At 45.8% G+C, this 22,040-nt stretch overlaps 1 protein-coding gene across 1 annotated transcript; it reads right to left on the bottom strand.

Annotated features, from left to right (window-relative positions):
* Positions 1-1,256: 1,256 nt before the first annotated feature.
* On the bottom strand, positions 1,257-19,707 carry LOC123747175 (uncharacterized). The gene is given in 4 exon segments (XM_045729214.2): positions 1,257-2,351; positions 2,353-4,745; positions 11,614-11,728; positions 19,622-19,707. Coding segments are annotated over 2 exon segments (2,667 nt in total). The 5' UTR covers positions 4,636-4,745; positions 11,614-11,728; positions 19,622-19,707; the 3' UTR covers positions 1,257-1,967.
* Positions 19,708-22,040: the final 2,333 nt, after the last annotated feature.

The raw sequence follows: 22,040 nt of genomic DNA, 5'->3' as shown, positions 1-22,040 counted from the left end.
GAGCTGCCCGAGAGCCCACTAGAAAAAAGATTTAGCTGGTCATATTCTGGGGAAAATTAGGATTAAGGACTTGCCCAAAATGCTATGCGTGCTAGTGGCTGTACAATATAAGAACTCTTGTATATAAATAAAAAAAAAAAAAGCTTCAAGAAGCCACAGGATGATCCCTCCAGAAAAGAGATCAGGAACCTACTTTGGGGACCAGAAAACCAGGGTGAGAGCTGTTTCTAGTCTTGGCTTTCAGTAGGCAAGAATAGGTTTCTGAAATCTGGTGTCAATTCTTAAGGCTTCACTACGCTATTGCAGGAGTTCCAAGGAGCTACTGAGAAAGCCTCCCAGAAAAGCTGAAATTTCATACCACAATCTCTCAAACTGACTTTATCTTTCTTTAACAGACCACACACGCCGCATTCTTATTTACTATTTCAGGTATGGTCACTAATTCTTTAAATGTTCGACATATGTTAATTGGTCCATAATGTATTTTTCCTACAAAATACCATATTTTATTGTTATACAATACCAAACACATTGCTTTTCCCCAACTTCTTTTCATTTAGTACTGCTTCCATCAGCACAGCTCTTTCCACATTCATGAGGTGGGAAGACATTTGCCTCAAGACAGGAACACGCAACATAAGGAGAAAAGGCTAAAGAAAAAAATAAATGATATCCTCATTCATTCACATCATCATACACACACACACAGACCAGCATCAGAGAACCAACAGTGCCACAGAAAATGTTGATGTGATTTCTTTGTGAATGTGAACATTGCCACACTTTAGAAAATCATTCCCAGTTTCATCTTTAATGGTTCATAGACTAAATATAAAGTTCTTCCTATTCTTTCTTGTTAAAAAATCAAATCAAATCTTCACTTCCTGTTAGCAGTGTTACCACTCAGCCATGTTTCCCAACACTTAATATCCATTGTTCACATTCAATCCAAAAACTTACACTATCAGCCCATCTTTGACTTGCCTTATTAACCTTATTCGACCCTCAAATTCACTTATTCATTTATTCTCAGAATGCTATTCACTCAAAAAACTACCATGCTGTCAACAATGAATCATTCAAGACAAATAATTCTCAAGTGTTCTCAACCTTTTCTTCTTTATCTACCCTCCAAATACAACACTGATCTTCAGGTTGTTCATCACTACTCTGTAACAATAGTTTCTCTCTTTCTAATACAACATGATCTTCAGGTTGTTCATCACTACTCTGTAACATGATCATCAGGTATCACTACTCTGTAACAATAGTTTCTCTCTTTCTAATACAACATGATCATCAGGTTGTTCATCACTACTCTGTAACAATAGTTTCTCTCTTTCTAATACAACACGATCTTCAGGTTGTTCATCACTACTCTGTAACAATAGTTTCTCTCTTTCTAATACAACATGATCTTCAGGTTGTTCATCACTACTCTGTAACAATAGTTTCTCTCTTTCTAATACAACATGATCTTCAGGTTGTTTATAACTACTCTGTAACAATAGTTTCTCTCTTTCTAATGCTCCTCTAATGTAACTCAAAATCTGACTGTCCTTCGCAACTTATCTAACTTGATATTTCCTGATAATGCCAGATTTGTTTCCCAACCATACAAAAGGGTAGGTATGTCCACTCCTGGCTGCATCTCATTTTCTTGTTCTAAACCATGACTTTCATTGTCCAATGCATTTATTTTTCCAACTCAGTAGCACAGCTACACAAAACATAAATACAAGCTCTAAATACATACAAATTTCTTGGGAGTACAATATTAGGAGCACTGCACTGCATTTTATTCTCTTAGTCAACTTTATGGTCTATTTTTCTGATAAACCTGTCGATCTCGTTGGTAACTCAATTTGGAGAGGTTTACTAAGTTTACTCAATTAGAGAGCTAAAACATTACTTAACAATCAATTTTATATCACTTACGCTAACATGTTTTTGCAAGGTGCACTTTTTTATCCTTCCATCATCTCATATTCTTTTTCACTGATGGCAAATGGTTTGAGACTGACATCTGTATAATGACCGGGAGTTGCCATACCATTTGAGGGGGTTAAAAGAGTGGAATTTTCTGCTATATGTTCACACCTATTGAACCAAATACCTGAAGATATATTTGAAGCTTTAGCACGATCACTGCTGTTCAGATTTTCAAGTTTCTCCAAGCACAAGCTAACTCTTCCTTCTAGATTTTCAAGACGAGAATTCACTCTTCCTTCCAACTGTTCAATCGAACTTTCCACCTTTCCTTGAAACAGCTCTAATTTGGCTATCACGGGACTTAAGGCAACTTCAATACATGATGCAATCATTTGTGCATTGAGAGACCCAGGAACATCCTTCACATGGATGTTCATTAGAAAATGCATTTGAAATTGGGGCAAGAAAATGATTAAATTCCTCACACATTTCTTCTTGATTTTCAGAGAAAATTCCATCGGACACTTTAATATTGCAATCACCTTCAGGCATTTCCACTTCGCAGTTTTCAATTTTAACATCATAAACATACTCTTCATTGCAGCTCAAATTTACTGGCTTCTTTCTTTTTTTCTTTTTGTCATAATGTTTTGTTTTTTTTGTGCACTTTTTATTCTGTGACATTCTACCATTATTTTTCTCAGCTATAAATGGAGTACAAAGTCCACTATTTAACTTAGACTTACGTGGGAATCTAACTGAACTCTCTTTCAAATCTTCAGCGTTCTTCTGGTCTGAAGGGTAATGAAAAATTTCACGACCTTCCAATGGAGTAGTAAAAAGTCCACTATTTGACTTACATAGTCCACTATTTGATTTACATTTACGTGGGAACCTAACTTTGCTCTCTTGTAAATCTTCAAGCATGTCTTCAGTGTTCCCCTGGTCTGATGGATGATGAACAATTTCATGACCTTGCAACGGAGTACAAAGTCCACTATTTAACTTACATTTACGTGGTAACCTAACTTTGTTGTCTTGTAAATCTTCAAGTATGTCTTCAGTGTTCTTCTGGTCTGAAGGGTAATGAAGAATTTCACGACCTTCCAATGGAATAGTACAAAGTCCACTATTTGGCTTACATAGTCCACTATTTAATTTACATTTACGTGGTAACCTAACTTTGTTTTGTAAATCTTCAAGCATGTCTTCAGTGTTCCCCTGGTCTGATGGATAATGAACAATTTCATGACCTTCCAATGGAGTACAAAGTCCACTATTTAATTTACATTTACGTGGGAACCTAACTTTGTCCTCTTGTAAATTTACAAACATGTCCTCCGTTTCCCCCTGGTCTGAAGGGTAATGGACAATTTCACAACCTTCCCTTGCATTACTGGACTCGGAAATATCTGTTTTTATTCTATGGTTAGGGAGCTCGTAAGGAATTTGTTTATTTTCATCAATCTTTGAAGAATCCTTTAGAATATTATTACTTCTTTCACTTATGATGTTTGGCTCTGAATATATTTTTTCTCTAGCTCTCTTTTTTCTTGCTGAATAAAAATAATAGGAAGTACTTTCATTATCCTCTAAATCTTCAATCTCTTCTCTTAAAATACTTTCATCGTAATTAATTGGATCCCTGAACTTGCTTCGCGGTGAGCTCCAAAACTTTTGATTATTTTGCCCTATATCTGATGCTTCTGATAAGACACCATTACATTCACTCAGGTAACTTTGCTCGTAGTTACTCGCTTCTACAGTTTTACTCCCATTTGGGAGGTTTCTATAATCTATACTATGTACATCAGTTTTCAAGGTATTATTTTCATTGAGGTTAAACGTATGTTCTGGAATTATGCTACAATATCTAGTGGGAGGATTCATCATATTATGCAATTCATTTTTCATCAAATTTAGCAATCTCATCTCCCTGCTAAATTTTGTATTTTCAAAGAGTTTCATCGCTGAAGTAACATCTGATGGCACTTCAACCCAAGGAAAAATACTGGGCTCAACCCCTTTTTTAAGTCTACACACTTTTCCATCCCCTCTGCAAATTACATGAAAATCATCATCCCTAAAGTGTGCCATACAGATCCCAATTCTTTTAGGTAGAACCTCTCTAGGGTCCACATCAGGAAACTTTTCATTTAATTTTGATTTACTGGCCCATTTAATTCTCCACTCAAGCTCATCAGGAAATTTAACAAACCTACTAGTGTAGGCTCTAGTGCAGCACCCTGGGACCATGCACTCTAACCGCCAGCTTTTTTTCCGCTTTTCTGCGTACAAGTTCCGTTTTCTTCGTTTAGATGGTTTCCACAATCCGGGAATTATGCCGTACTTTGTCAGCCGGTCACTCTCTTTATCATCTACGTGAGTAATATCATTAAATGGCTTCTGATCTTCAGGAATTATTGTTGAACTCCCCTTCTTCACAGCAATGCGAACTGTAAGGCACGAGTCAGAAGCATGGTTCTCTACTACTCTGTAGCCTAATATATCATTATCTGCTTCATTACAGTCCTTATCTTTCCTTAGTGAGATATCCTTCTTATGCTCAACACAACAACTGTCATTGTCACTAACACTGCAGCACATTTCTTTACCTTCAACGTTACAGGCATCTTTACATGATCCGGATTTTTCATCTTTACCCATAAATTGAGTATCTCTTTGTTCCATTAAAACAAACATCTGTCTCTACGCACTGAGAAATGCTATTTGCATACGGGTACTTGCAAATATATTCTTACAACATCCAGTTAAATTTTCTTGTTGTTTTTGGTGAAAAACCATGACAGAATCTGCAAAAAACCAAGAAACAAAAGTAGTATTAGAAATTAAAACTTGAAATGCATTTGTTATTTAAATCATTATTAACATACGAGCACAGGGATGTGGTGTCTACACCACCTATAACCTTGCAGCACTGTCAGCCTTACATTCCCTGCACTATAGGGGTGGTTGGGCCCTATCTTCCCCAAATTTATTCCTAATAAAGGTCAAAATAACCTCAAATTTGAGGTCTGCACCTTCGCAGGTCTCAGACAGCATAGGCAGGTTTGTACAGCCGTGAAATACAACAGAATCAAATTAAGAACAGATGGTAGCGTCAAAAGTTTTTAAAGAAGCAAAGTTCAATGTGATAGGTTTATGAGAGACTAAGATAAAATAAAACACTAATGAAAAGTAGAATGGAGTACATGTTATAAGTACAGGAATTAAAAATAAGAGAAAAGGAAGGAAGGAAGGAGAATGCTTATTAATGAATAGAGAGCAGTAAGGGGTATGAATAAATTCTCTTATTATAGTGACACCTCGGCTTACGAATACCCCTCTTTACGAACTTTTCGGTTTACGAGCCCAATTTCTTCGGAAAATATGAATCGGGTTACGAACATTGCCTCGGGTAACAAGTTTGTTGATACTCGTATGGGCCGACCTAGCGCATGGTGGCACGGCGATCGCGCCTCACTTTACCCGTGCCTCCCACCTAGTGACTATCACGACTGAATTCTTTGCAAAAGATTTACAGTTTTTTGATTTTTGGCTATTTGAACTTAAAATTTGTTATTATATATCACCCCATGGGTCCCAAGAAAGCCAGTGGTAAGGTTCAAGCCAAGAAAACACATGTGAGAATGACCATAGAGATAAAACAAGAGATCATTCTTAAACATGAAAATGGTACACAGGTTGTTGAACAAGCTAGGCAGCACAACAAATCTATGTCAATGATATGCACTGTACTTGCTAAGAAAAAGGACATTATGAGTGTGAAAGTGGCGAAAGGCATGTCAACAATCACGAAACAAAGAACACAAACACTTGAGGATGTTGAAAAGTTGCTATTATTAATTCACCCAGAACAAGCTGTAGTAGGCCGTTGTGTTAACCTTCATAATGACAATGTGATGTCTCACTTCAGACAAGTGTTGCAACATAGGGACAAACAAGTGTTTGTCTCTATGTTTTAGGGACAATGTTTTAGGGATTATGTTTGTCCCTATATTTTCCCTATCTTTTGTAAACATAGGGAAAACTTTTCCCTATCTTTTGTAAACATAGGGAAAACGTTTTTCCCTATGTTTACAACATAGGGCCAAACAAGTGTCACTAGACAGGTTTTTAGTGAGGAAAACAAGCAGTGAGCAACAAGCAGGTCCTCGTGGTAAGCAGGCAAAACGTGCCAGTGTACCCCCAGAGAAGTCATCACTGCCTCATGTTTAGAAAAAATAAAAATAAAAATTGAAAACATTTGAAAAAAAAAAAAAAAAAAAAAAGATTCATTCAGTGTATGTCAGGTAGACTCCTCCATTTTCTATAAAAATTAAATTTTTTTACTTTTATTTAATTTGAAAAAATAAAAAATGTCAAAAACGTTCGTTTGGTGTGTGACAAGTAGGCTGCTTCATTTTATATAATAAACATAAATAAAAAATAAACAAAAATGTTAAAAATTTGAAAAAAAAAGACAAAATGTCAAAAAGGTTTGTTCAGTGTGTCAGGCTTCTTGAGGTTATCTTGAGATGATTTCGGGGCTTTAGTGTCCCCGCGGCCCGGTCCTCGACCAGGCCTCCACCCCCAGGAAGCAGCCCGTGACAGCTGACTAACACCCTAGGTACCTATTTTACTGCTAGGTAACAGGGGCATAGGGTGAAAGAAACTCTGCCCATTATTTCTCGCCGGCGCCTGGGATCAAACCCAGGACCACAGGATCACAAGTCCAGCGTGCTGTCCGCTCGGCCGACAGGCTCCACAGGCAGTTATAATCACTGCCTGATGTTATAATGGAAGGGGGACTCCCTTTCCAAATACTAACACCTCTCCTCCTTACTCCTCTCCTCACCGTCTTCCATATGCCAACAAGAGTCATCAATAATGGTAAGTAATAACTTGTACATACTTTAGTACTGAAGATTTGGGTGAATTAAGTATAAAATTTACTTTGAAGTTAATTTTTCGGGGAGTCTGGAACAGATTAATTAATTTTCCATTATTTCTTACGGGGAAATTCACTTCGGTTTACAAATTTTCGGGTTACGAGCCAGTTCTGGGAACGGATTAAATTGATAAACTGAGGTACCCCTGTATAGTTCAAGATGTTAAAATGTGTGAAATTCAGGTCAAAAGAGTAAAAGTAGAGAATGTTATTGAATGTGTATCGTGTAATGAGAGAAGTGAGAACGAAAAATTAAGCAAGGAATGTAATACACTTTAGTGGGGTTGGTTCCTAGTGGCTTCTTGACCTCTATTTTAATATCACTAAGTCTTAGCCCAACACACTAAGCCTCTAACATCCTTTCATCACATACCAGGAGCCAGGACCAGAACCTAACTCACTATGAGGTGAGCAGTGAGCATTGAATCAAATATCAACCACAAAATTTGAGAAAACAGACTGGAAAGCATATACATTTGCAGTAGATTTAATAGAGCCCAAAAGGCGCCAGAATCTGTACACCAGTTGATTGACAGTTGAGAAGCGGGACCAAAGAGCCAAAGCTCAACCCCTGCAAGCACAACAAGGTGAGTACAACTAAATAAATAAATAAATAAATGTTTATTTAGGTAAGGTACATACATACAAGAGATTTTACAAAGTTTGTTGGATTAATAGATAGAGCTAGTACAGTACATACAATGCCTAAAGCCACTATTACGCAAAGCGTTTCGGGCAGAACTAGGTGAGTACGCAACAACACAAGTGCTTTCTTGAAGGACAGCAGCCATACCATGGTAAACAAAACATGCAATCTTTGCTGTAGATTAAATACCTTGACTACAATACACCTGACTACCACTAGGTAGCAGACCAGAACATCTGCTGTCCCAGCCAGCCTCTTCCCTTCCTCTGGAGCTGCCTTGCCTCACCTCATAACCCACACTGAAAAAAAGGGAACGGGCTGGAGATAGGAAGCTACTTTGGGGCCCACTAGAAAATGTCGTTTCATCACATTCAATGCTTAATTTCTGGGAGGGACCCCTCAGTAGCACCGAGCTTGCTTAAGCCTCTTCCCTTCCTCTGGAGCTGCCTTGCCTCACCTCATAACCCCCACTGAAAAAAAGGGAACGGGCTGGAGATAGGAAGCTACTTGGAGGCCCACCAGAAAATGTCGTTTCATCACATTCAATGCTTAATTTCTGGGAGGGACCCCTCAGTAGCTCCAAGCTTGCTTAACACTTTTCTGGATTTTCCACTTGGAATTACGGGCGTTTTGCTTAACCGCTTGTCGGATCACGACGTAAATTTACGGACCGTGTTTTATATTGGGTATATTACTACTCGATCGACTTGGGGTTTGTATGAATATGTTTGCCAATAAATTTTCATTTTCTCTAATAGGCACAGTGCCTATTTGAGAAAGCGGCAATGTATTGTAACTTAGAGGAGAGACTATTGAGTTGGTGACACAACGAGGGTAATCGCCCACTTCACACACTCTTGTGTTGGCCGTGATCATGATTCTACATTTATATGCATATGTCTGTGTAGAGAATTTTATTCCGAACACTATACAAACAAAAAAAACGGTGTGAATCAAGTATAAACTTGAAAAAACATGAGCAAAGTAAAAACTTTTTACGCTCACGGGTACAAACACGCGTAAGATTCGCGTAAGATTTTATTCGCCGCAAATTTATTTGACGCTCTGTTGGCCAATTCTACCCATGTTCTTATAGAACTTTCTATTGCGAACACATTGCTATAAAAATGAAATACGTAGCTCAAGAAATATTGTCAGGACAGTGAAATAAGTATAAACTTTCAAAGCGCTGCATCACAACAGTGTCGTCGCTGCTGAAATCACGGCTAACGCTTCGCCCAGTTCCCACACTCGTGCGAAACATAATTAGACATTGATAGGCATATGTCTGGGTGGGGAATTTTATTGCGAGTTCAGTGATATCAAAATAAGCGCTGTAGGATGACTGTGAGGCTGGCAACAAACGAAAGAGTATGAACATTTACTTCCTGTTTGGGTGTCACGGCGAGTCATCTTCGTGTTTATTTACTTCGTGGTGGGATAGCAAATGCTTTGGTGACATTTTATGCATATGATCTTGTAGAGAATTTTATTGCCAACGCATTGATACCAAAATGAAAAACATAGCTCGAGAATTGATGTTAGGAGCGTGAAAAGATTATACACTTTTTTGTGTTTACGCTTGAGCGCCCAGAACGCCGTGCGCACAACCCGCTTTATTTTCAGCAAGTGCCGCGCGCACTAAAGTGTTAAGAGCGCCTCAATAGAGGAAACCAGCTATTCCAAAGAACTGACCTGTGGGAGAAGAACAGTAGCAAAGGAAGACCCAAGGCAAAAATAACAGGTGCACACAAACACTCAAACATGCTTGAGTGCTGTGGGACTATAGGACGTTCAACAAGGAAGGAAAGGCTGTCATCAGACCCCAAATATCAGCTACTGACAAAGCAGCAAACAACCGCACATTCCCTGAACAGGAACAAACAGCTGGATGGATGAATCAAACTACTGTACTATGTGAAGGACCTGGAAAAGCCGAGCCTTAGAACAAAATACACGAGGAAGGGGTTGACAAACAGATCCCTAAACCCAATAGCATGAGGAGTGCACTCAAAAGCAACACTGTGGCCACAAGACAGCACTCATAACAGAGACTAAAGAATACCAAAGACAGCCTAGAGCAAGAGGCAAGGATACATTTTACCTCCCCCCCCTCCCTATCCACAAATGAAGGGACTGAAACTAGAGCAGAATCAGCCACATAGGAGCCAACTAGGACATGGTGGCCTGCCACATGCTAGACCAGGATGAGCACTAAAAAAGGGTCTAGCAGCGACATCACACAAGCGAATTCAAAAACATCTGACTGACCAAAGCATCAAAGCAAACACCAAACTTCTAATGTAAACTACTTAGGGAAAGATGGCATATGCCCCAAACTGTTTCAATAAATCACATGCACAACTGAAGTACATGCTTTTGGTTAAAGTGAAAGGCCCCAACATGGCCTAGGATCAGGGCTGAGAATGATAGGCAATTATTTAATGTGCATAAGCACATAGTCTCAATAGTTTTTAAATAAAAATTTTCTTCCCATCAACAAGGAAGAATAACTCTTATGCACTGTCCAGAAGTGAGATGATACCTGGTTGATGGGGTTCTGGGAGTTCTTCTACTCCCCAAGCCCGGCCCAAGGCAGGCTTGACTTGTGAGAGTTTGGTCCACTAGGCTTGTTGCTTGGAGCGGCCCGCAGGCCCACATACCAACCACAGTTCGATTGGTCCGGCACTCCTTGGAGGAATAAATCTAGTTTCCTCTTGAAGATGTCCACGGTTGTTCCGGCAATATTTCTTATGCTTGCTGGGAGGATGTTGAACAACCGTGGACCTCTGATGTTTATATAGTGTTCTCTGAGGGGTGCCTATGACTCGAGAAGATTCAAACCCATGGAGGAGGAAGCCTGCAACCTCTCAAGAGCAGATTTTTCTAGTGAGGTACAGGGAATGGAAACCTGATTCCAGGGAAAGGTAACACACTCAACTATTGCAGGGGGAATTAAATTCTAACGGCACGCATAATGTGGGTGGCATAAGCACATCATGAAGCATAAATAAATAACAAAGCAATGGTATCTGCAAGAACTAATGTACCGGGAAAAGCCCGCACCACCCAGCTGAATATGGGAAGCTGTCAACAGGCCCTGTAGAGCCAGGAGCCAGTAGAGATTTGTTGACACCATTGGAAGAGTGAGGGAACCCCAGGGTGCCATCTGGTGGCAGTCAGGATGCACTGTTAGGGTATTTACCACATGGACCGTTAACCTCATTTATCTCATGGTGTCCATTATCTTTAAACTTGAGGTTATCTTGAGATGATTTCGGAGCTTTTTAGTGTCCCCGCGGCCCGGTCCTCGACCAGGCCTCCACCCCCTAGGAAGCAGCCCGTGACAGCTGACTAACACCCAGGTATCCTATTTTACTGCTAGGTAACAGGGGCATAGGGTGAAAGAAACATTGCCCATTGTTTCTCGCCGGCGCCTGGGATCGAACCCAGGGACCACAGGATCACAAGTCCAGCGTGCTGTCCGCTCGGCCGACCGGCTCCCAGTTAGGGAGAACCAGTTAGCTCATTTTGTTGCACCTATGCTTCCTGGTATTTGGGTGATCTCTGATCCACATGCTCTTCTCACTTCAGTGTGCATGCCATATTCTTTGTCCTGGCTTCACCAAGGCAAAAGTTTGGTCTCAGAAGCCTGCCATATTTAGCTAAGGCTTGGTGTTGCCGGAGCTACACTAGGGGCACTAATGAGAGGTCCCTCCCAGAAAACAATTTACTTCAGTGTTAAAAATTTATAAGCACTACTGCACTATCAGCATTTTTGTAAGTAGGCCTACTCCAAATAGTAGTAGGTACTATTGTAAGTACTATTATTCCCACTCCCTATTAAGTCTAATAAGTACTATCAAGTCCCACTCCAAATAGTAGTAAGTACTATTGTAAGTACTATTATTACTACTTTTGTAAGTAGGCCTACTGCCCGAAACACTGCGCGTACTAGTGGCTTTACAAGATTGTAATTACTATGTATCCTCACAATCCCAACGTACCTTCTTGTATATATATATAATAAATAAATAAATAAATAAATAAATAAATCAAGTGACAAGATTATATAAGCAAATACCTCAATAAGGAGGAGGCGAGCACTGCTGATCCATGTGAAGGTGCCCGTTGTTGGGAGATGTTCCCCTTCCCAATAATGGCATCAAGGTCTGCATAACATCCAAAGACCAATAATGCTGTCAAAACAAACAATTTCAGTACAACATACATTAATGTAAGTCATTTAATTATTGGAATTTACATGCTAAATGTTTTTTACAAATGCATTTTATTGTGATTTTTGCAGCATTCAGACTGGTAAGATCAATTTCTCCCACACTGCTAAAGTAGCTAAGGATAAGGATTTTTTTATTAATGATTTTTCATTAAGGATTAATGATTCTTCATTAAATGATGAAAATGTTAAACTTTCAATGAAGAACTGAAAATGTTTTGGTCCCTATGCCAGGAATATCTCCTAATAAATAATTTTATGAATATTCTTAAAAAACCAGCGTTGAATGTAATGAAACGCCATTTTCTGGGTGAGTCCCGGAGGCTCCCCGGAGCTATCCCAGGCTGATATGCTAATGTCAGACTTTGGCATCAGTCATGTGTATGGAGTTCTTAGGCCTACCGGGGACCACGGCCAGAACCGGGCCCCCTCAGAGAGGCAAGGGGAGCAATGGCCTATAGAAGCCCCCGTGTAGTTGGAAGCATTCTATGTCTGCCATCGACCGGAACAGGCACCCAGAAAGGTAAGCGCCCCAAAACAAACCCCTATTCTGGTTAAAATTGCTACCTAAAACCGAACTAGTGGATAGAACTCCCCAACCGAAAACAAGCAAACTAGTGTGACGTCACACACTGCCGCGCCGCTGTCTGCGCAGCTCCCCCCTCCCCGGGAGGGGGAAGGGGGAGCCCCAGACCCCCCGCGCCGGCTACCCACACCTCAGTTCTTGAGGCTGGATGTCAAAAACGCGAAAAACCGCCGACCGGAGGGAGGGAGGGATGCCGGGGAGCCTCCGGGACTCATTCAGAAAATGGCGTTTCATTACATTCAACGCTGGTTTTCTGGGGGGAGCCCCGTCGGCTCCCCGGAGCTAACTACCCACAGACAGAAAAAGAGGGACTTACCCGGGAGGCGGTCGTCGCTCACCCCTCAACTCGAAGCCGAGACAACTGGCCGCAACCGCCGACCCAAAGCAACACAGGCCCGACGAGGCCCAGGGACATTCACAAGGTAACGAGCAGCCAGGACCCTGTTCGACCGCCAAAATCCCCGCGCCCGAATATCAGACCAAGACATATTCCCAAAGACGGCAGCAAGAACCGCGAACTTACGAACGTCATGGGCACGGGGATAGACCGCAGGCTGGCTGGACCTAATAACCCTGCGGACGACCTGAGAGACCCGAACCCGCGAACAGGGAAGAAGGGAAACCGGATCAACCCACAGCGCGTCCCCGGACACAGAAGCTGTGGCGCACAAATAACGGCGAAGCGCCGCAACCGGACACAAAACATGATGCACCCCCGGCCTGACCAACCAAGCATCAACCACCCATGGACCCCTCCGGAACGCAGCAGTCTCATTCTTTGCCAGAAAAGAAGGAGACGGCTGCAAACGAACAAAACTATCACCACGACCAAAAGAGCAGAAACCCCTGCGCCGGAGGAGAGCATGAAGCTCCCCTACCCGACCCCCAGAGGCCAAAGCCAACAAGAAAAGGGCCTTGGAAAAACAATCCTGGACCGAAGGGGCCACAACGAAACGAGGAGATGAAAGGAAAGCGAGCACTCTGTCCAAAGACCAGGACGGCTCAGGCGACGCATGAGCAGGCCGGAGGTGAAACAATGCACGAGACAGCTTGCGAAACGGCGCAGACGTAACATCGATACCGAAAGCAAGCTGAAGCGGCTCCGCCAGCGCCGCACGATACGAAGCGACAGTGTTAGGCATAAGATGACGGTCCTGAAACAACCACGAGAGGAAGGACAAGACCACCCGAACAGACAAGGAGCTAACACGACGAAGACGCAAAAAGAAACGGAAGGACCGCCAGGAAACTTCATACTGCTGCCGAGAAGAAGCCCTCAGGTGGGACACCAACAAGGAGGCCACCTGATCACCATAGAGATGATGATAGACTCGAGTCAAAAAAACCATACGCGAAGACTCGAGAAGATCGAACCAGCTACATGACGTACCGGCCCGATCTGCTGAAAGAGGCGGAGCCGCGGGAAAACCCTCGGGTTCGGACACCGAGCAACCAGCGCCTGAAACCAAGGCTGGGCCGGCCACCAAGGGGCCAGAAGGACAACTCTCCCCCGGTAAGTCTCTAAGCGAGTCAGGACCTGGAGCAACAGCCGAACCGGGGGAAAGAGGTACAGGAACCCCCACCTCGACCAGTCGAGCCGAAAGGCATCGACCCCGACGGCCTCGCAATCGGGGAAGGGCGCCGCATAAACGGGAAGACGCCGCGACCACGCCGACGCGAAGAGGTCCACCTTGGGGCGCCCGAACAAAGCCAACGGAAGGACTCGTCGTCGACCGTCCACTCCGTGGAGAGGGGAACGAAGCGAGACAGGGCGTCGGCCAAGACGTTGGACACGCCCCGTACGTGAACCGCCAGGAGAGCCAAACCCCGAGAACTCAGCAGACGAGTCACCCGAAGCGACCAACCCCAAAGAGACAAGGACCGCATCAAACCCCCTCGGTTCAGGCAATGAACCACCGGAGAGCAGTCCGAATGGAGCCGAATCGTCGATCCGCGGGCCACCCGAATCCTCCCCAGAGCAAACCACACTGCCGCGAACTCCCGCACCGTACTGTGAGCTCGACGGAAGGACGGATCCCAACGCCCCTGGCCGGCCTGGTGAGCACTGGTCACAAAACCCCAGCCGAGAGACGACGCATCCGTGTACACATCGAGCGAGGGCTCGGGTAGGCGGCAAGGCACTGAACCCCGAAAAACCCGAAGAGGAAGCCGGTGACGCAGCAACCGACGCAAGTCCCCCGGGGGTCGAACTCTGCGATCGCGAGAGAGGCGGAAGGGGGAACCCCGAAGGAACCAGAACAGCCGTCGAAGCCAAACCTGACCCGGCGGGTAGACCACCATCGCGAAGTTCAGGCTCCCGCACAGCCCCTCGAGCAACCGCCGGGTGACCCGAGGGCCCTCCAGAAACAGACGAAGGCGGGACCGCAGCCGCAGGAGAGACTCCGGAGGGAGAGACAAGGAGGCGGTTCGAGAGTCCCACACGAGACCCAGCCAAGTCCGAACCTGAGAGGGAACCAGATGGGACTTCCTCCAGTTCACCAAGAACCCGAACCCGGCGAGCTGGGAAAGAACCAAATCCCTGGCTAGCAAGCAAGCTGACTGGCTGGGAGCCCAAACCAGCCAGTCGTCGAGGTAGGCCAACACCCGAACACCTAGGAGACGCAAACGAGCCACCACAACCCGTGTAAGGCGTGTGAACACGCGAGGTGCCAGGTTCAACCCGGTTCAGTCCCTGAACCGCGGATGAATCGGGACATGCCAATAAGCGTCCCGGAGGTCCAGGGACACCATCCAAGCTCCCGGCTCCAAGAGGAGCCGAACCTGAGACAGCGTAGTCATCCGAAAAGAGGGGCAATGAACCCAGGGGTTCAGACGGGACAAGTCCAGAATGAACCGCAGGTCCGCGCAGTCCCGTTTCGGAACCGGAAACAGACGGGAAACCCATCTGAGGGACGACGTCGTTTCGACGACGCCCAAGCGCACCCACTCCAAGACGACTCGACAGAGCGCAGGGGAAGAAGCCTGCCCTGCCAGCCCCGACCCCCCAAAGGGGGGAGGGGCCACCCAACGCCACCGCAGGCCGCGAGACACGACCCGAAAGGCCCACGAATCATGGGACCAGGCGCGAGCGAACAGCGCAAGCCGCCCCCCCATCGCCCCGTCAAAGGGGCAAACCGCGAAAGGGCCGGCGACCCTTACGAGACCCAGAACCCCGCACAGCGCGAACACCGCGCCGACCAGACGAGGGAGGGTCCGCAGGAGGAGCCAACCCCAAACCTGACACCAGAGGCCTACCACGACGAGAGAAACCCTGAGCCCTGGCACGACCTTTCCGGGAAGACCCACCCCGGGACCCCCGGAAAACCAACAAGTCCGACATCGGACGACAAGCCGCCGACGCAGCCTGAATAAACTGCGCCACGGCCGACTCCCCAAACAGGAGAGGACAAAAAGGTGAAGAACGCCTAAGAGCCAGAGCCCAAGCAGATTCCACGGAGGAACCCAGCACCGCCTGCCGACACGCGAGACGGGAAGCATAGAACAGGGAAACCGCATCCCGCAAAATCGGCGTGAACAGCTTCAACAAGGCAGCCGACGAACGCGCAGCCGAGGACAAGGTGCCGGACCCCGGGACGGACCCAAGCGTCCCCACATCCTCCACGAGCCAATCCGAAGACAGCTCCAAAAGGGAAAAGAACCGCAAGGCCGAACACAAAAGGCCCCGAGCGCGCAAGTCCTCCGCCACGAGCACCGCCGAAAGGGAGGGAACCTGCACATGGAGCTGAATAACGCCCACATCGCGGGGAAGGGCAGGGGCAAACAAGCACACATTCAGGTACTCAAGATCACCCCCCAGGAAAACCTGAAGCACCGTGGAAGCTTCCCGCCACTCCAGCGTGCGGGAACGACAGAAGGAATGCCAGGAATCCAGACCAAACAAGGGGCAGTCTGCTAGCCAGGACGACTCCGGAACCTCGTAACGGAGCCAGAAAGGGAACGAAGTCCCAAACCTGAACGTGGACGGATCCATTTCCAAGGCATAATCCGGGTCACGCAGGAGGTAAGCTGCAAAGGCCGCTCGCACCACACCAGGTTGGATGCGATAAGCCGAAAACCTCCGGAAGGACGGAACCGACGTACCCGGGGGAACACGGAACCGTACCCGGGGAGGGGCCGATACCAAATCCGACTCGTACGCAGAGGGGGGGAAAGAAAACCCCACTCCTTGTAACAATAAGCCCCACTCAGTGGGAAGAAAAACCCAGGCGGGGTCCAGCGGGGCCCAAGGCCCCCAAGTCAGCCCCTCCCCAGCCTCGAGGTCTGTCACCACAGGACCCGAGGCCGAGTCCTCTCCCCAAGCCCCAACCCCACAAGACAAGGACGGAGCAGCCGGAAAAGCTGGAGGAAGGGGGGCCCACTGGTCAGACCCTGAAGCTTCGGCCGGGAGACAAGACTCGAATGCCTCTGCCGCCCCCCCGGAAGGGGCAACCCCCGAAGCTGCCCGAGTCTCGAGATCAAGTAACCCCTGCTCCGACCCCGAAACCCTCAGACGCTTCGGGGCCGGAAGCAGGGGCGGGGGACCAGAACGAACAGAAGGGGAAGGACGAGGAGGTGCGGACTGAACCAGGATCGAAGCGACCCCCACCCCCAAGTCCGGGTCTCGAAAAGCAAAGCGGGGCAGCCCCGGGGCATCCGGGGAAGCAACCAACCGAGCGCGTTGCAACAGACGAAACCTAGACTGCAACGCCCGTGCCGCCTGTACCCGAATAGAATCATCAGAGGATTGGGTAAATTGAGTCACAAGCAAGCAGCAACACTCACAGGACTCAGGGTCGAAAGTATCACCGACCCAACAGGCAGCGTGGCAGAGGCAAAAACAATGAGGATCACCCTGAGACAAGGGGACCGAGCAACCCTCAAACTCGCACACAGCGAGTGGGGACTCCGGGGTCACATCCATCGGACCCACGCGCCCCCTAGGGGATTCCCAGGGTCCTGAGCGTTTACTTTAAGAGGACTCGCGCTCAGGTAGTCCCAGGCAGGGTGCCGCAAACCGGCGCCCAAAACTACCAAGCAAACTTCTAAAGCTGAACCCCAGGGACGTGTACACTCACGGGGACCGAGCAGGGGGCGCCACCGAGGAGAACAGTGGAAGGGCAAACAAACTGAATAAAATGACAGAACCCCCCACCAGGCAAAAACAAAAAGAAAAACAAAACCCCGCAAGAGGACAGCGAACCCCAAGGAACAGAGCCGGCCGCGATGTCGGGAAATACAAGCTGAGCAGCACCCTGCGCCCCTACCAGTGCAAACTGCCTCTTACCTGCCGGTAACAAGGGAGAACAGAACACCCAAGAGCCCAACAGGCGGCCGAAAAACCGAAAGGTAAAACGGACCAGCAGAGGCAGACCCCGAGGAGCCTGTGGAAGGTGGCCCCAAGCCCCAAGGGCAGTACTTACAGGGCACCTAGGGAAGGCAGCCCTAGGCGCATGCAGCCCGAGTACTGAAGATAACTCCTGGCTCTCGCACCCACAAAACTAACACCACACTCAAAGCACAGTGCAGTAGCGACACCGGAGCCAGAGCACACGACCATCGCCTATAGCATCAGCCTCAAGAACTGAGGTGTGGGTAGCCGGCGCGGGGGGTCTGGGGCTCCCCCTTCCCCCTCCCGGGGAGGGGGGAGCTGCGCAGACAGCGGCGCGGCAGTGTGTGACGTCACACTAGTTTGCTTGTTTTCGGTTGGGGAGTTCTATCCACTAGTTCGGTTTTAGGTAGCAATTTTAACCAGAATAGGGGTTTGTTTTGGGGCGCTTACCTTTCTGGGTGCCTGTTCCGGTCGATGGCAGACATAGAATGCTTCCAACTACACGGGGGCTTCTATAGGCCATTGCTCCCCTTGCCTCTCTGAGGGGGCCCGGTTCTGGCCGTGGTCCCCGGTAGGCCTAAGAACTCCATACACATGACTGATGCCAAAGTCTGACATTAGCATATCAGCCTGGGATAGCTCCGGGGAGCCGACGGGGCTCCCCCCAGAAAGCAAAATTGTTCATCAATATATATTTATATAGTGGCACCTACAAAGTCTGCACCTCCATATAATGGATCCATCAATAAAACAGACCGATTTTGCTATCAGGTCACCCATCAAAAAATCAATCCTCCAAAAAAATCATCATTGAATGTAATGAAATGCCAATTTCTGGGTGAACCCCCGGAGGCTCCATGAAGCTATCATACACTGATCAGTGCCATACTACTAGGTGCCATCAGTTGCTTAGTTCTTATTGGCCTACCAGGGACTATAAATCAGAACCTGGCCCCCCCCCCTCGGGGGCCTGACAGCTGAGTGGAGAGCACTTTGGATTCGTAGTGTCGAGGTTCCGGGTTCGATCCCCTGTTACCTAGCAGTAAATAGGTACCTGGGAGTTAGACAGCTGCTACGGGCTGCTTCCTGGAGGATGTGTAACAAAAATGAGGCCTGGTCAAGGACTGGGCCGCGGAGACGCTAAGCCCCGAAATCATCTCAAGATAACTTCAAGATAACCCCAGAGGCACAGGGAGTAATAACTTATGAAAACTTTACATTTAAAGTTTAGTCATACCTGCTAACCACACAATTTACACAATTTAATGTATATTATTGTATTAATAATGGGTTCAAAACCGGCCACAAATACAGTCTCGAAGTACAATCTACAGTACACAAGTACATCTAGTTTGTTACTAATGTTTTGCCCTGGAAGCACACGTTCTAATAATTAATTTCTTACTTTAAGCAACACGTGGTACTGCTTGCAGCCTGGTGTGGTGGGCAGCCTTGTGTGGTGGTGGGCAGCCTTGTGTGGTAGGCAGTCTTGTGTGGTGGGCAGCCTGGTGTGGTGGGCAGCCTTGTGTGGTGGGCAGCCTTGTAGTGGGCAGCCTTGTGTGGTGGGCAGCCTGGTGTGGTGGGCAGCCTGGTGTGGTGGGCAGCCTTGTGTGGTGGTGGGCAGCCTGGTGTGGTGGGCAGCCTTGTGTGATGGTGGGCAGCCTTGTGTGATGGTGGGCAGTCTGGTGTGGTGGGCAGCCTTGTGTGTGGTGGACAGCCTTGTAGTGGGCAGCCTTGTGTGGTGGGCAGCCTGGTGTGGTGGGCAGCCTGGTGTGGGGCCCGGGACACCCTAAGGCTACACCAGCCTACAGGTACAAATCTTCCACATTCAAATAGTGATACCAAATGACATGTACATAGACGACACAGAACACCTATGTAATTCTGTCCAGTTTGACAGCTCCAGCACATAAATGGTCGAGACCAACGTGTAAACTGACCACAAAATAGGAGAACATTGTGTATGGAGGAGAGTGGGCGAGCCAGCACAGCCCCGAGGGTTTGTTTACATCCAGGTGGAGCCGCGGCGGCCCGGTCTCCTCTCTCTAAAATATAAATACAAAATACAAATATTTATTCAGGTAAAGTACAGTACATACAAGGTGAAATACAAAAATTGATGGATTTATAGATAGAGCTAGTACATACAATGGCTAAAGCCATTATTACGCAAAGCGTTTCTCTCTCTCACTCTCATCTTGTCATCTCACTCTCACCTCTCACCCATATCTCAGATATTCATTGCAAGTCCGCCTTTGTTCATTTATTTTTTTGGGGGCTATATATATATATATATAATACAAATTTGTCATTTACGCCTCTTTTTAACGCTTTAGAATCTGTAATATGCCTCGTGGCACGTTTTCCCTTGGTCATTAAATACCCTTCATTTATCTGTATTTATTTATATACTGTATAAACAAGAAGGTACATTGGGTTCATGGGAGTATATAGCACTAGGTTTTTTTTACAATCTTGTAAAGCCACTAACTAGCATAGCGTTTCAGGCAAATCCTTAATTTTCAAACAGATCATTTTAAGTAGGTAATTTCTAGCAAAATTCGAAAAAATGTTAACAGGTACATTGTAAGAAATTTTTATAAAGATTAGTATGTACATTAAAGTAAAATTTGAGGATTATTTCAAGGTGTTTTTGTAATTTCTTACAATGTATTTTTGTACTTATAATGTACCTGTAATTTTTTTTTAATTTGTCTAGAAATTACCTTCTTAATGATTGTATGTTAGATTAAGGACCTGCCCGAAACGCTGTGTGTACTAGTGCCTTTACAAGAATGTGAAACTTCAAGTCTCTGTACACCCAAAATGTTCATGAACTCTGTATTACACACATGTCAGGAACTAGGCTAGGTCATCTCAGTAGAGAAAACAAAAATCCTGAACCGACGCCCACCCAGACGAGGTGGGGGCCGTTCGCAAAATGTAGTCGCACGATGGCTCTCTGCTCGACTATGTAACCAGATACAAATACCTTGGTCTTGAAGTTCCACTGTACCGCAATGTTGTAGCCAGACTGGGTCGCCAATGTAGAGAGAGGCTCCGTGCTCTCAAAGCTGTGGCAGGCTACCATCCAAGCTTTAGTTTAGTTCATTTATTATGCACCCCATACCCATCTTGTGGGCGGTAGTGGAAAGGGTTACAGAGGCACATAATGGGCTCAGGGACTGAACCCCACAATTCATTTAGCTAAGCAAGTTACAATCTTGATGAGCTAGTTACAAAACTCAATATAAGTCGTCACATCAACAATGGGCTCGAGATCGACCTCAAGTACAGGTTCTAAATTAAGCAACTGACATATGTGGAGAGCTAGTGTCAAAATTTATATGTTTGTCCTGCACATCGCCCCCCATCCAGTGGGCAGCGGTGGATAGGTTACAATCACTTAGTTACTACCTACAGTTAGCAAACTGGGGATATTTGGCTAAAATTTCTGGTAGCAGATCATTTTGGTAGCAGAACACATCTCCCTACAATACCTCAAATCCTACCTTACTGACAGGCTCCAATATGTTTCTGTGAATAATACAATTTCTCCCACCCTACCCATCAACATTGGTGTTCCCCAGGGCAGCATACTTGGCCCTCTCCTCTTTCTCATCTACATTAATGACCTTCCAAATGCCTCCCAACACCTCAAACCAATTCTATTTGCTGACGACACAACCTTCATTTACTCCAGTCCTGATCCCCTTGCTCTAAATGCCACAGTAAATACTGAGCTAAATAAAGTCCATCTGTGGCTAACTGCCAACAAACTCACCCTTAACATTGACAAAACCTTTTATATTCTGTTTGGCAATAAATCCTCTAATCAAATAAATCTCAAAATAAACAATACCCAAATTTGTAACAAATTAGATGGCAAATTCCTTGGCATTCTCATTGACCACAAGCTTAATTTCCAGGGACACATTCTAAACATATCAAAAAAAGTTTCAAAAACTGTGGGCATTCTTTCTAAGATCAGATATTATGTACCACGCCCTGCCCTGGTGACTCTCTATTACTCCCTTATCTATCCATATCTCAACTATGGTATTTGTGCTTGGGGCTCTACTACCCAAAATCACTTACGTCCTCTAATTACTCAACACAAAGCTGCTATTAGGACAATATCCAATTCTGGCCCCAGACATCACTCGGTACCCCTACTTAAATCTCTGAATATGTTAGACATTAAGTCACTGCACATTCTCTCATGTGTATTATACATATATAAAACGCTAAACTATAATGCCAATCCTGATCTCAAAAGCTTCATAGAAGGTTGTATCAGAACCCATGAGCATCACACCAGAAATAAATACAGTTTTGATATTCCTAGAGTACGACTTA

The sequence above is a fragment of the Procambarus clarkii genome, chromosome 77 (genome assembly GCF_040958095.1).
Source record: "Procambarus clarkii isolate CNS0578487 chromosome 77, FALCON_Pclarkii_2.0, whole genome shotgun sequence".
Taxonomy (NCBI): domain Eukaryota; kingdom Metazoa; phylum Arthropoda; class Malacostraca; order Decapoda; family Cambaridae; genus Procambarus; species Procambarus clarkii.
Note: the sequence above shows the minus strand (reverse complement) of the source record. Positions and strands in the feature narration are given on the sequence as shown.